This window comes from Mytilus californianus, unplaced genomic scaffold (assembly GCF_021869535.1).
Source record: "Mytilus californianus isolate M0D057914Y unplaced genomic scaffold, xbMytCali1.0.p SCAF_9, whole genome shotgun sequence".
Lineage (NCBI taxonomy): Eukaryota > Metazoa > Mollusca > Bivalvia > Mytilida > Mytilidae > Mytilus > Mytilus californianus.
The window spans coordinates 37997858-38012743 of record NW_026262745.1 but is presented as its reverse complement, the minus strand read 5'-3'; the positions used below and the strand labels follow the sequence as shown (position 1 = coordinate 38012743).

The 14886-nt window shown below is 31.6% G+C and overlaps 1 protein-coding gene across 1 annotated transcript in view; it reads left to right on the top strand.

Moving 5' to 3' along the window:
- Positions 1-14886, top strand: part of LOC127715467 (protein dachsous-like) — a 68069-nt gene that overhangs the window by 44278 nt on the left and 8905 nt on the right. Inside the window, exons 2-11 of the mRNA XM_052221527.1 lie at positions 1738-1921; positions 2952-3182; positions 5028-5446; positions 6045-7164; positions 8249-9253; positions 10187-10426; positions 11323-11457; positions 12883-13092; positions 13417-13786; positions 14168-14556. Coding sequence (XP_052077487.1) covers positions 1738-1921; positions 2952-3182; positions 5028-5446; positions 6045-7164; positions 8249-9253; positions 10187-10426; positions 11323-11457; positions 12883-13092; positions 13417-13786; positions 14168-14556 — 4303 coding nt within the window. The remainder of the gene's footprint in view (positions 1-1737; positions 1922-2951; positions 3183-5027; positions 5447-6044; positions 7165-8248; positions 9254-10186; positions 10427-11322; positions 11458-12882; positions 13093-13416; positions 13787-14167; positions 14557-14886) is intronic.

Genomic DNA, 14886 nt, shown 5'->3' with positions numbered 1-14886 from the left:
GTGTTTAGATTTTTGATTATGGGCCCAGTTTTCAAGTTGGTCCAAGATAGGGTCCAGCATTTAAACTTTGTTTGATTTCAACAAAAAATGAATATATGGGGTTCTTTGATATGCTGAATCTAAACATGTATATTAGATTTTTGATTATGGGCCCAGTTTTCAAGTTGGTCCAAATTGGGGTCCAAAATTAAACTTTGTTTGATTTCAACAAAAATTGAATATATGAGGTTCTTTTATATGCTGAATCTAACCATGTATTTAGATTTTTTATTTGTAGGCCCCGCTGTCAAATTGGTTCATATTTAGGTCAAAAGGGTCCAAAATTAAACTTTGTTTGATTTCATCGAAAATTGAATTATTGGGGTTCTTTGATATGCCAAATCTAACCGTGTTTTTAGATTTTTAATTTGGGTCCCGTTTTTTAAAATTGGTCTTCATTGAGGTCCAAAGGGTCCAAAATTAAACTTAGTTTGATTTTAACAAAAATTGAATTCTTGGGGTTCTTTGATATGCTGAATCTAAACATGTGTTTAGATTTTTGATTATGGGCCCAGTTTTCAAGTTGGTCCAAGTTGGGGTCCAAAATTAAACTTTTTTTGATTTCAACAAAAATTGAATATATGGGGTTCTTTGATATGCTGAATCTAACCATGAATTTAGATTTTTTATTTGTGGGCCCCGCTATCAAATTGGTTCATATTGAGGTCAAAAGGGTCCAAAATTAAACTTTGTTTGATTTCATAAAAAATTGAATTATTGGGGTTCTTTGATATTCCAAATCTAACCGTGTATTTAGATTTTTAATTTTAAGTCCCGTTTTTTAAATTGGTCTACATTAAGGTCCAAAGGGTCCAAAATTAAACTTAGTTTGATTTTAGCAAAAATTGAATTCTTGGGGTTCTTTGATATGCTGAATCTAAACATGTGTTTAGATTTTTGATTATGGGCCCAGTTTTCAAGTTTGTCCAAGTTGGGGTCCAAAATTAAACTTTGTTTGATTTTAACAAAAATTGAATATATGGGGTTCTTTGATATGCTGAATCTAACCATGTATTTTGATTTTGGACATTGGACCATAATAGGTAAATTAAAAAAATTCAAGTTCTTAGACCACATTCTTTCTGTGTCAGAAACCTATGCTGTGTCAAATATTTAATAACAATCCAAATTCAGAGCTGTATCAAGCTTGAATGTTGTGTCCATACTTGCCCCAACTGTTCAGGGTTCGACCTCTGCGGTCGTATCAAGCTGCGCCCCAGCGAAGCATTTTATTAGCAGTTGTGTATTGATAACCTCTGACCTTAAAGAATAAATACTGCAGACATAGAAATAACAATTATCAGTAGCATATGTATCATTGGACTCTTCACCTGATGGACACAATCAACCTCTATTGTTTATTGTCAGCATGACAGATCCCTTGCATTCATATGTAATGTTTATAAAAATTGCTTAAAGAAGTTAATCTTCATGATGTAACTTGCCAGATTTTTTTTCCCCATACAAACTACTAGGGTAAAATTATTTTTCCGATACAATCATAGACTGGAGAACATTTTGATTTGACCATGTAGTTTGGGTGGACCCCAATGATACTGGGCCTTTGTGCAATTTAACTAGAGTATTCTGAAAACTATACAGTTTATATTTGTCCTCTTGTACATTATATTATATTATTTAGTTTGACATGCATCTTGAATGAACGAAAAATAAGCAATACATAATTTATCATTTCAGGTTTCTGCCTATGATCCAGACTGCAATGGCAACTCCCAAGTATCCTATCACCTGGCTAACATGTCACACTCCAGTATCGATGTGTTTAATATTGGACCTACCTCTGGACGGTTGTGTGTAGCCAAGACTCTGGACTATGAAACACAGAAGATCTATGAGTTTCCGGTTTATGCTACTGACAGTGGTAAGGGCTGTATACAATATCTCGTCAGGAATCTGCATGAAATATTTGCCACTGGACTTTAAGCAAGGAACAATTGATGATCACCTTCTGTGAATTTGATATCATTCATTGGAGCCATTTTAAGCAAATTTAATTGGTTACAGTCAACTTCATATTGAAATATAAATTTTCTATAGGCTTGTTAGCAGAATTTGACAAAACCAGGAAATCTAATATTCAGGAAAATAAAAAAAAATAATTCTAAATCGAATTAAAATGGGTTTCCACTTAAATTTGCAAAACCACAGTAATTATAGATGATTTTAAAGAAAACACTAAAAAAGATATTGTAATCATGACATTATGAATAGTGTCTAAGGGCTGTTTCAATTTTGCTATGTGATGAGGATCTACAAGTTACATCAATTGTCATCATAGGCAATATAATCTTTTACCATTTGGGGTGTATATTCTATTATCTTTTTTTAATTGTTATCTTGTAAATATCAATTTAATATGTCCTTCCTTTTTCTATTGACAAAAAGACAAGGAAAAAAGTACACAATAAAAAGATATTTAATTTGTCTAAAAATATTTTATTAGATATTTTGCAGTTGGTAAAATACACATATGAAAATATAACTCAATTTGAAAAAAATTTCCAAATCTGCATTTGTCTCATATATATTTCTTTCATAAGGTAACTTTTAATAAGACTTGTGTTTCAATTACATACATGTTACAGTTAAACAGATGTGACAATATATACATCTGTGGCTTACACATATTTGATGAGGAAACAACAGATTTTACGGTCATTTGTTCCATATATTGATGGAATATACACAAATGTCAATGTATAATTAACACATGATTAAGTAATAAATTTCGAATTGGTTCAATTTATATCTGTCTGATAATTTTTGTCTATTTCCAATTTTGAAAGGCCCTTCAAGTGGACCGAAATTATCTTATGCTAGAATATGATAAGAGTGGGGAGAAGTTCTGATCCTAATTAAGCCATTAGAATATGAATATCAATCTTTTTCAGGTGGATTGGATAGTTCTGTAATCGTAAGCATAACCATTGAGGATGTTAATGACAATCGTCCACAGTTTTATCCACAAAATTACAGTACAAATGTCAACGTGAACATACAGCCAGGACAAGACATTATCACGGTCCAGGCTAGAGACGAAGACAGCGGTAACTTCAGTGCTATACAGTATAGCATAGCAGGTGGTAATGATGACAATCTCTTCTCTGTAGACAGGTACTCAGGTAAGTTTTCTCTCTGTAGACAGGTACTCAAATAATTTTTTTATTAAGATATTTTCTGAGAAAAATCAGATGGGCTTAATGTCAGACAGTCATGTCCTAATGTTGAAGAAGGGATAATGCTGTATTAAGACATGACAGAAAATTTCTGCACCCAAAGCAAAGGAACAGTGCTTTGTACTGCTGTTCTTTATATAAGTATGGTTGATTTTGCCATTATATAAAAGATAAACAGATATTTTTTCCAGAAATTTATTACAATAAGAGACCAATTGTAACTATTTGACTTTGATAGGAAGCTTTGGACCTGACATCTTTTCATGAATTTTGGTAGCTGAATTAAGCAGTCAGATTGTTCAATTTTATGCACTGTTCAAGCATATTTTATGCCTTCAAAATCCAGTAACAGAAAAATTAAGAACTGAAAGAACATGCATCCCTCTTTAGGGATAAATGATTGCTTCATTAGTCATTATACATGTTACGAAGAAAACCTATAAATGACAAAGAGAAAAAATTGCAAATAACAAATTAATGACGGGATGTTGAAATAAAATTTTGTGCATATGCAGTTAGAATAAAGGAAAAATCTTTTTGAACAAATTTCCAGTAAAATAAAAATTGTTTTTGATACTAAAGTTGGTACTTTTAATATTGTTAGCTACCCTAAAATAGAAATGTTATGTGTCTTTTTTAAGTGCTTTGTCATTAAACAGAAATTCTTTTGTTAACTTACTGTGACAGAGTTTGATGAGTAAGAATGCATATAATTTTTTTTTGTTTTTTTATGCATAAATTATTTTTATAAATATTTAATGATTATTCAATTAAATCCACCCTTGAATGCTTGAATATTTTTTTTATAAATATTGACTTGTGCATAATAAATGTTCTTTTATATTCATGACATGGCTGAATGAATATTACAATAGAATACCCCTGCATGCTAATAATTTGGATCGCATATAAAATTATATCCTGTGAATTGGTACAAAATTCAGATACGAATTATATTGATAGCAATAAAACTATGTAAGCTGTTAGAAATAAGTGTCGTTCAAACATTAGTTTGTGATGTATGTGACCATCTGTCTAAAATTATGACCCAAAACTTGTAAATTTTATGAAGTTATATATCTTGTAAAAACTTTAAATGTTTTATTACTCATAAAAATTTGAAAAAGTAAAAAGGTTTTAAATTTCATCTATTTGTAAAGATTTATTCTTGTTAAATTTACAACTAACAGAACATAAAATGTGTGTTTCTTTGTATAAATATGGATTTATAAAGTATTTTCAAAATGTAACTGTTTAAAGTAAAGATTCCTAGCATTTTTTTGTTCAAATCTGTCTTGTCCAAAGGGATGAAATCAGTGAATAATATATTATATTCAAATAAGTACATAAAAGAAAATTTGGCATACATATTTGGATCACTGATAAATTTTCATGCTAGAGATTAATCTTTTTAGTAATAACCAAATTCTTTTCAAATAATGAGTATTTTCACAAATTCATAATTATCCCTCAGTGGTGATCTTCTAGAACTAAGAACATAAATCAGAATGTATTTTGCCATTTAAATGTCTTTTGGTCATTTGTGTTGTTGGGTAGCTGTCTTGTTGGCATGTTCCCAACATCTGCTTTCATATTGCTGTTTTCATATACTAAATTTAAGAGTTTCTCAGTCCTAAACAGCTTTATTAAGAAAATGCCTAAAAGAATGATTATCTTGGATTGGATGAGATTTGGGTAATGATCTGAAGTAAGATTAATTTCACTTTCTCTTCCTAACTGCTATTTATTTTATACCTTAACAGTTAATGACAATATCTTTTTATTTTTTAGGCAAGGTGACATTGATAAATGCTCTGCCACAGACGGAGAAGGTTTATGTCCTACAAATCAGTGCCATTGATGGTGGTGGCCTCAGTGCTTCCCAGCCAGCCACCATATACATCAGTGTAACAGGGGCTAATTCCCACCCACCTGTGTTCGACCAGGCTACCTATAGATTCTCCGTAGAGGAAAATGTACCAAGTGGTACCACCGTTGGTAGTGTATCAGCCACTGTACCTTCAGCCGGAAACAGTCCAGATATTTTATATACCATTACTTCTGGTGACATCAATAATTTCTTCACGATTAATCAACAGACAGGGGAGATAAAAACTAGAGTTTCCCGACTACAACATCATCTGTATCCTTCTGTTCTGCTAGGAGTAAAGGCTGAGGCTGGAAATCCTCCTGTTTACGGTTCTGCTCAGGTAATGTTATTGAACTATAGATGAAAATGGAATTCACAAAATTTGAAAATTAAAACTTAAATTTGCATTGTTGTTATTGACCTATTAATGACGAGATAATTTCAAAAATTTGCAAACTAAAAACTTACTGTCTCATTGCTGTTGTCCTCACATTTATTATGCTGCCTCATTAATAGTTACCCAATATTTTATATCTTGTTTGCTTGCATAATTTCTTGAAATGGTATTGTTTTATTATAGTACAGTGCAAAAAACATACTACATACCTGTAATCACTAAATTCCTCATATTTCTTACAACAATGAATATGTATTTTAGCACAAATCAATTCAGTGATATTATTAGCAGGTAGCATTTATATGTCTGAAGATTCTGATTTTTCCCCCTTATTCAAAATAACAGAAAGGCAACAATTTACATACTAAAAAAAAAAAACAGAAAGACAACAATTTACATACTAAAAAAAAAAAATATTCAAATACAGACAAAAATTGCCAAAAAAATAGCATGTTTAATATTTGAAAAAAAATGAAAATACATTTATTGTTTGGAATATTGTATTCATGTATGAGTTATTCATGAAGTACTTTTATTTTAGGTGAATATTACAATCTCAGATGTCAACGACCATGCACCACAATTTATCAGCACATCAATTGAAATCACTGTGTTCGAGGATCAGGACCTCACCACAACAATCTACATGGCTCATGCTACCGATGATGACAGTGGACCAAATGGAACAGTCCATTATGGACTCTCAATGAATCCTGACAACACTTTCGCAATCCATTCTATCAGTGGAGAGATAAAGTTACGTAAAGCATTGGATTATGAAAAAAAAACAGAATATGTTATAATTGTCAATGCTTTTGACCAAGGGACACCATCTTTGAGTTCAAATTTAACCCTGAAGGTCAAAGTTTCCAATGTCAATGACAATCCACCAATTTTTACAAAATCTGAATACGTACAAGATGTGAAAGAAACAACAGCAATGGATACAGGAATTTTAGAAGTAACTGCTATGGACGCTGACAATGATCAAGTGACATATACATTATTAAATGAGGATTCTGGGATGTTTGGAATTCACGGTGGAAGTGGACAGAGTGGATACATTTATCTCAGGTCCGAGTTAGATCGTGAAACAAGGGATTCATACATTTTCACTGTACAGGCAAGGGATAATGGTAAACAAATCATTCGTTCTGCCGTAGCTCAAGTAAAGATTACTGTTACCGATGCTAATGATAACAATCCTATATTTTCACAGTCTGCCTACATGTTTAAAATACAAGAAAATAATGCAGGTTCCACTACTGTAGGCCAGGTCAAGGCCACTGATAGAGATATCGGTAATAATTCAAAACTGGAATATTCTATTATTGACCAGATCAGTGATTTTAGCATTAATCCATTTAATGGTCAGATAACCACCACTAAAACACTAGACCGGGAATCCCTCAAAGAAAAAAATTATCAGCTTCAATTTTCTGTACAAGTGTCAGATCATGGCAATCCACCAAGAAGTCATATCTCACACGTAACTGTCAAGGTCGAAGATGTCAACGACAATCCTCCAAAGATCCTGAACCCTCTTCCTTTAGAAGAGTTTGTTGACGAGAACAGGATGAAAGGAACAATAGTGATTAAGATTTTAGCTGACGATCCAGATAACGCTGAGAATGGCACTGTCACATTTATGTTTGATCCAGGTAGGTTTATCCTTACTGTTAATGTAAACACTATTAAAAAGGCTTAAAGCAGAAAAATGCATCGCCCTATGTACTGTGAATTTATTTGTTTTCTGCAGGTAGATAGATACTTTTCTTGGATATTTTTTCAGTGTTTCTGTATAGAAATTAAGAGAAAAGATCGAAAAACAATGTATTTAAAGTGTGATTTGCATTATTATTTGCAGAATTAAATAAATTTTCTCATTGGTAAATGATAAAAATCTATTCTAACATCAGAACACAACCAATGAACATGATGAATACACATGGCAACTTTTCAATACATAACTACAAATATTGTTGATTGAAAGTCAAAGTACATCAAAAAGAGTAAAGAAAACTGGTATTTTAGATAATGTGAAAAGATAGTTTGAGTCAGAATGTGAAATTTTGTAATTTGTCTTGACTGTCATATCTTGTAGAATAAAACAATTACTTATCCTTTTAATGTTATTGATCCTTGCAGTGGAAACTATGTAATAAGTGGATGTCAGTCAATTATTCAGTTTAGAAACGCAGCAGTATTAGTATAATGTCCCTAGTTAATAATTGCATTGAACTAATATAAAATATGAAGAATTTGTCAGGTTTCAATTATTTCTACCTGTCAAAGAAAAGATAATAACAAATACACAGGGAAGTGAAATGTTAAACTGCTGAAATTGGTCAACTGTTCATTTAAGAAAAAAGTCATATCCCAGTTATCTGTTATATCAAATCTGGATGCTATTTTAAATCAGCATGTTCTCATAACCATCAACAGAGGTCAGTTAGTCTCCAAAGTTACTCTATTAGGGTCTAGAAGGAGGGTCTTCATTTTATGCTCTGAATTTTTGTGCCTTAAAAAAATTCTGGTGAGAACACTCTGGTTCTAATATGATGCGGAAATTTGTTGTTTTTTTCTAATGGAAAGAATTAGTTTTAAGTATTTCGCAGGGATTCATTAATTCCAATAGACAGCATTAAGTTGTAGATAAGACAAAATCAAATGTACTATTACTTCAAAAAAAAATTAAAAACAGTTACTTTTTTTGCTGAAACTTACTCTTTATAACTTTTACAGCTGGTGACCAGGAGTCCTTGAGAAACTTTGAAATCCATCCTACAACAGGATTGATAACCACAGCTGAAGTATTAGACTATGAGAGCAGAATGGTATATATGTTAAAGATCATAGCCAGAGACAATGGGAATCCTCAAAGAGAAAACAAAACAGATATAACTATTCGTGTCAGAGACGATAATGATGAAACACCCATTTTCCCTAGTGAAAATAAAACTTTCGAAATTATGGAAAACACACCAGTGGGTTCAGTGATTGCCACTGTGAAGGCTTTTGACAAAGATTCGGGTGAAAATGGAAGAGTTTCATACTATTTGGTTGAGGGTAATGTTTTTGGCTTATTCTCTGTAAATATCTCAACTGGAGAGATCTATTGTGTAAGAGATATCGACTATGAGGAATCGTCCTCACATACTATTGGAATCAAAGCTATAGATAATGGGATTTATAACCCAAAAAGCTCTGTTATTAGTGTTTTGATTAAAGTGATTGATTTAAATGACAACCCACCAGAGTTTGAAATCGATCCTGTGGTAATGAAAAAGAGAGAAAACTTGCCTGTTGGGCAAATTGTTTATCAATTTACAGCTACCGATAGTGATTCTGGTGCCAATGGAACAGTCCATTATTCACTAAAAGATCAAAATCCAAATTTAGACCTGCTGGAACTGGAAAGAACGACTGGCACTCTGAGAGTAAAGAAAAATATAGATTACGAAACTGTTCACCAAATTTCAATGGTTGTTGAAGCTCACGATCTTTGTCCAACTGATGGATGTCGTGAAAAGACAGCAGTTTCAGTCTGGTTGTTTATTGAAGATGAAAATGACAACAGTCCGATTTTTAATTCCTATGCACCAATCAACATCAAGGAAAATGAAGCTGTCGGATATAGGATTATTTATGTTGTTGCTACTGATCTTGACAGTGGAATCAACGGCCATGTTATGTACAGTATTGCTGGGGGTAATGATGAAGGAAAATTTCAAATTAACTCTCAGTCAGGTAATTATATTGAAAACTACTATATTTTTTATAAAAGAATTTATGAAATTTTCATGGATGACAAAAGTCTGATGTTTTTTTTCCCCAAATTTAGATTCTAAGTGGTTTTCTTATTGTCATCTCATTTTCTCCCATTTGTAAAACTTATATAGATCTGCAGTATTTGATGTATCGGAAAGTTTGTTTTAAGTACCAAAGAGGGGGTTTTCCCTCCAAATATTATATATTTTTGGTTTGGTTGGCTTGCCAAATACAAATTTGAATTGATTTTCTAAAAGTATTAAGACTAGATTTGTTCCAGATAATTTTTTATCTTTTAAACTGATTGATTTATTCATGTAACTATTGAAATCTGTTCTTGTGGTTATTTGTATTTAATTTTTGAAAAGCAGTTTTAAAAATATTAGAAGTTAAAACCAAAATTGCTTAAACATGCTAAAGGGAACTCTGGTAAAGTCACTTGAAGCAAGCTATTTCACCTCAGCAATATTGATCCATATGTCTAACAAATGTTTAAAACGCATTAATGGAAATTCAAATTCAACCTACTAGTTTCAAGAAAAAGAGTTATAACTTGAGTGATGAAGTTGAGTGTACTGTGGATTCATTTATTTTCGTGGGTACCAATTTTCGTGGATTGTGGAAAAATAGTTTTTGTGGATATTTTTATTTCATGGTTTAGCCAAGTCTGCATATAAGCCTAAAGAAAATTTGCACTTCATTGAACATTAAAGTTTTTACTTCATTAAAAAATTAAATTTTTTCTTCATTGAAATGTTTTCTTCATTGAAAATGAAAATTTGTAATTCATTGAACATTAAAATTTGTGGTTTGCCTATACTCACGAAATACTCAAAAAATGGTATTCCACAAATAATAATGAATCCACAGTATTTGAATTACAAAATAAATGTTTATCTTTTCCATCTTCAGGACTACTCTCAATCAAGTCTTCCCTAGACAGAGAAGAAAAATCTCAGTACATATTAAATCTGATGGCAAGAGATGAAGGTGTGACACCATGGACAGCTTACACCAGTCTGACTATCAAGATTGTTGATGTTAATGACAACAAGCCGGTGTTCCAGAAGTCCACATACAGTGGTGTTGTTACAGAAAACAATGGAGGAGGAGATTTTATACTAGTCATCAGTGCTACTGATCAGGATACTGGTAGGTGTAATATGGTTTACTTTATGTAATATGATTAATGTCATGCTGTTAAGGCATCACAATGTTAGAATGTAGATTGGTATGGTCAGTGGGTTTTCATAGTTATTTGTTCTTTGCATAGTTTCTTGCATATTGTGTTCCGGATACTGTTTTGTAATTTATAATTATAATAGATATTTGATGAGAAACGTTTGTTATTGTATGTGCCTCTTAACCTACCAAGATAGTGTTAGCAAGCTTCCCTAGATGGTGGAGGACCTGGAAAATGATCCTGGTACCTCTTGCAAAACAGATGTGAGCAAGCTTGCCTAGAAAGGGGGCTATCAAAAATGATAAGTTAAAAAAACGCACACAACACCATTAACAAAAAGAAAAACAACGAAAGGACAAATAAAAACATACATAACACAGAAATCTTAAGATTGACCAACATAAACTTCACCAAAAACTGACAGTGATTTTTTTTGCTCTTGAAGGGTTAGAATATGATCTACCATATGAATGATGACAAGGCTAGACTGCATGTGAGTCGATGTCTTCATAATTTTCGTTGACTTCAACCCTATTAACCAAACTTCTGGAACCATATCATTTTGAGTAGATAATAGAACAGTGTCCACATATGAACATAATTTATCATATATTGGTTTTATTCAATGTTTAGAGTACTCCTTGCTATGACCATCAGCAGAAAAATTATGAGATATCAAGGGGGTGATGAAAACCTGATCTAAAGAAAAAGAACAAGATATCTTTTTACCACTTTTTGTGAATTCCACGAATTGTCTTGTATCATTACAAAACAGTTTCCTGCAGAAAGATGAAATAGATTTGGTTATCAATAATAATTAATAGCATAGTAAAGAGTTATATATGTGTAGGTTTTTCTTTTGTAGGAGATAACAGCAAACTGACATATTCTTTACCAAAGGGTGTTGCAAATGACAGATTTGTACTGGATCCTATCACTGGACATTTAACTGCTACTGGTACCCTTGACAGAGAAGAACAGAGCTCATATGTACTTACAGGTAAACAAAATTAAATTAAAATTTTGGGGGTATAATCAGCACTATGGTAGATTATAGATTTGGATGTCAAAAGGCTTTTGGATTCTTTTTAAAAATTGGTTTAAACTTTGGGTGGACAGTCCTCTCAACTCTCTCTTTCTTATATATTTAACCCCTGAATCCAATAAGAAAGGATTTTTTAACTATTCCAAAGTTCTGTTTGGATACCTAAATAGTCTTGAATCAGAATCTCATGGGAAAATTTAATTGTATTTATATTTTTCGTAACTCTTCAATTTGCCAAATTGTCATGTTATCAGTACACTATTTACATTGACAATGTGGTCGTTTTAGGGAGTATTTTTATAATTAACATTTTTTTTCCAAAATCAGATATTTAAAGAAAAATTACTTTATGAGGAAATATATTAAATTTGAATGTTGTATGATTTATCATTGCAAATTGAGATGTCTGGGGAGACAGATTTTATATTATCAAGTTTTATATTTAACCCAATAAATTGTCATTAAAGTAAGAGATACCAATCTTCTTTACTTTAATAGCCAATAAAACATTTAACTGATAACTTGATAAAACGTACATGTGCATATGGTCCCAATCATGATTTAAAATATTTAAACATTTATGTATAACAATTTTAAAAATTGTGTGGTTAGTATAGACATGATTAAAAAAAAATGTCTAACGTCAGAAATTTAAGTAGTCTGAATCATTCAGACACAAATTTAAATAAATGCAATTTAAAAAGAATGCATGCCTTAGTTTCTAAAAATGGTTGAAGTACTTGTTTCATTCGACTAAATACAAATATTACAAAAAAACAAATTTCTTTTGTACAATGCAAAATTTGTTTTTAAAAAAATCCCTCAACCAAGTCTTATTAAAGTAATAGATTGATGAATGAATAATATTAATCAAAGATAATTTAATGTGTTTTTACTCTAAAAACCCATCAAGGAAATAATATAAACAAGGAATCCTTCAATTTTAATTTCTCTCAAATGACATAGCATTTTCTATACACTTAAGATTAAACAATAACAGACATTCCAATGATTTTAACTTCATGTTTGTTTTGAATACTTTAAAATTCAAAAAGACACGTTGATATCTAGTAATATGTTTTTAACATGCTTAGATATTAGTGTTCAATCAAAAAAGTACTTGCTTGTTTTGGTGACAATATGAGTTTTTTTAGAATTATGAGTTGATATGGATATGGCAAGGGTTTTTGTCTTTAACATTCAAACTTACTGGTTGCATTAACAACTATTTAACAAGGCAGCATATAATTGAAATATCTAAAGAGTAAGGTTATTAAAGTTACAACAGTAAGTCTGAAGAGAGATGTAATAATGATATAAACTCATTTCACTTGTCTGACTTTTAGCTTTGACTTAAAATATGACATTTTGTTCTTGCAGCTTTTGTAAGAGATCATGGAAACCATTCTCTGTATGAAACAACCACAATTATCATTAATGTTCAGGACCAGAATGATAACTCACCAGTATTTGAGGAGACGCAGATTACAATAGATATTCCAGAGAATGCTGGACAACAGAGCTTGCAGAAAATTCTGGCCCACGATAAAGACGATGGTGACAATGGCAAAATATTCTATACTATAGAAGGTATATCATTAGTTTGCATAATGTGTTGTTTCATTTTTTTGAATTCTGGCAAGTAGGAGTTCATGTAAACATACAATTTCATACATCCTATTGAAAGAGTAACAGTTGGCATCAGTACTCAGCCCCCAAAAATGACGGAAAAACTGATTTAACCAATTTCTTTTTATATTCACAATAGCTATTTTTTAATTCATGGTTCACTTAAAAAATAAGCAATTGAATGTTCATGTACAAGCTGCACACTCAAATGAATTATCTTTCATAGATGATCCTAGCTAAATGTATCATATTTTTGCTAATCTCAAACAAATTTTTATTTTTTAGCTGGAAACACTGGTAATGCTTTTGAAATAGATAGTGAGACAGGAGAACTCACCTGTAACTCTCTAGACAGGGAAGTAGTTTCTACATACAACTTAACAATTGGTGCCCGTGACCAGGGTCAAACAAGTCGTAAAGCCACCTGTGTGGTCATTGTAAATGTTCTTGATGTGAATGATAACGCCCCTTCTTTTGCCAAGTACAGTTACGGCTATAATATTCCAGAAGACACTGCTGTTGGGTCAACAGTTCTCTTAGTGTCAGCCATGGATGTCGACCAAGGAGACAATGCTAAGGTCACATATTCCCTCGGTAATGATACAGAAGGACAGTTCCAGATAAACAGTGTTTCAGGAGAGATAATCACAAGTCGGTAAGTCATATTTCAGATTAAGTTTCTGCCATTTCCACATTCCACATGTAGTACTTAAAAAAAAAAAAAAAAAAAAAAAAAAAAACAAGAACAGAGTAAAATCAAAAGCAAGGCAGACAGTTTTTCAAATGTAAAATATAACAATTTGACAGAATTTTTATTCACAAACTGATTTTGTATATTTGGACAGTGTGATATTCATGTAAAGTAAAACCAAAGTATGGGATCATCCTGAACATGCATGAAATATCTGCTACCAGACAGTAAGCAAAATATCAATCAATCAATCCAAAGTATATACCTGAACAATTACAAACTGATCTAAAGAATAATTTTAGTGATTTTTTTTTATGTAATATGACATTTAATCGTCTTTTTCAGTTTATTTGACCATGAGAGGAAGTCATCTTACACTTTCAATGTTGTTGCTAAAGATGGCGGAGGAAACATGTTCAGTTCTACCGTAGTGGTCACAATAGGAATCAAGGACAAAAACGACAATGCTCCTATTTTTACACAGTTTCCATACAATAAAAACGTAGCCAGTGGTAGTACATCCAATCCTTTTGTTACGAAAGTAACAGCAAAGGATGCAGACTCTGGAGTTAACGGTCAGGTTAAATACAGTTTAATACAGAATACAAACTATTTCCGTATCACTACAGAGACTGGGGATATCTTCATCAATGCTAATTTACCAAGTGATAAGAAAGTATACAACCTTAGAGTATTAGCAACAGATTCTGGTAGCCCCGAAAAATCCTCAACAGGTTAGACATATATGATACTTATTAAAAATTGAAATGAGCTTTACATTATACATTTGTAAATATTTGGTAGTCTGTTGACTTTATGTATAACTAATCTATATTCATGGTGATTTGAAACTATTAATACTTTAAAGACATTTATTTGTCTATAGTTGAAGACCACATAATGGCCACCAGATATTGTTTTTATCTATTGTGTGGCTAACTTGTTGATGTATTGCATTGTTCATCTTGTTTTAGTCATACTTAAAAATATGCAATTCTTAATGAGTGTGGGTATGCTTAGCACTTCATGGAATAAAAATTCCTGTATTATATTCCTTCCAAATG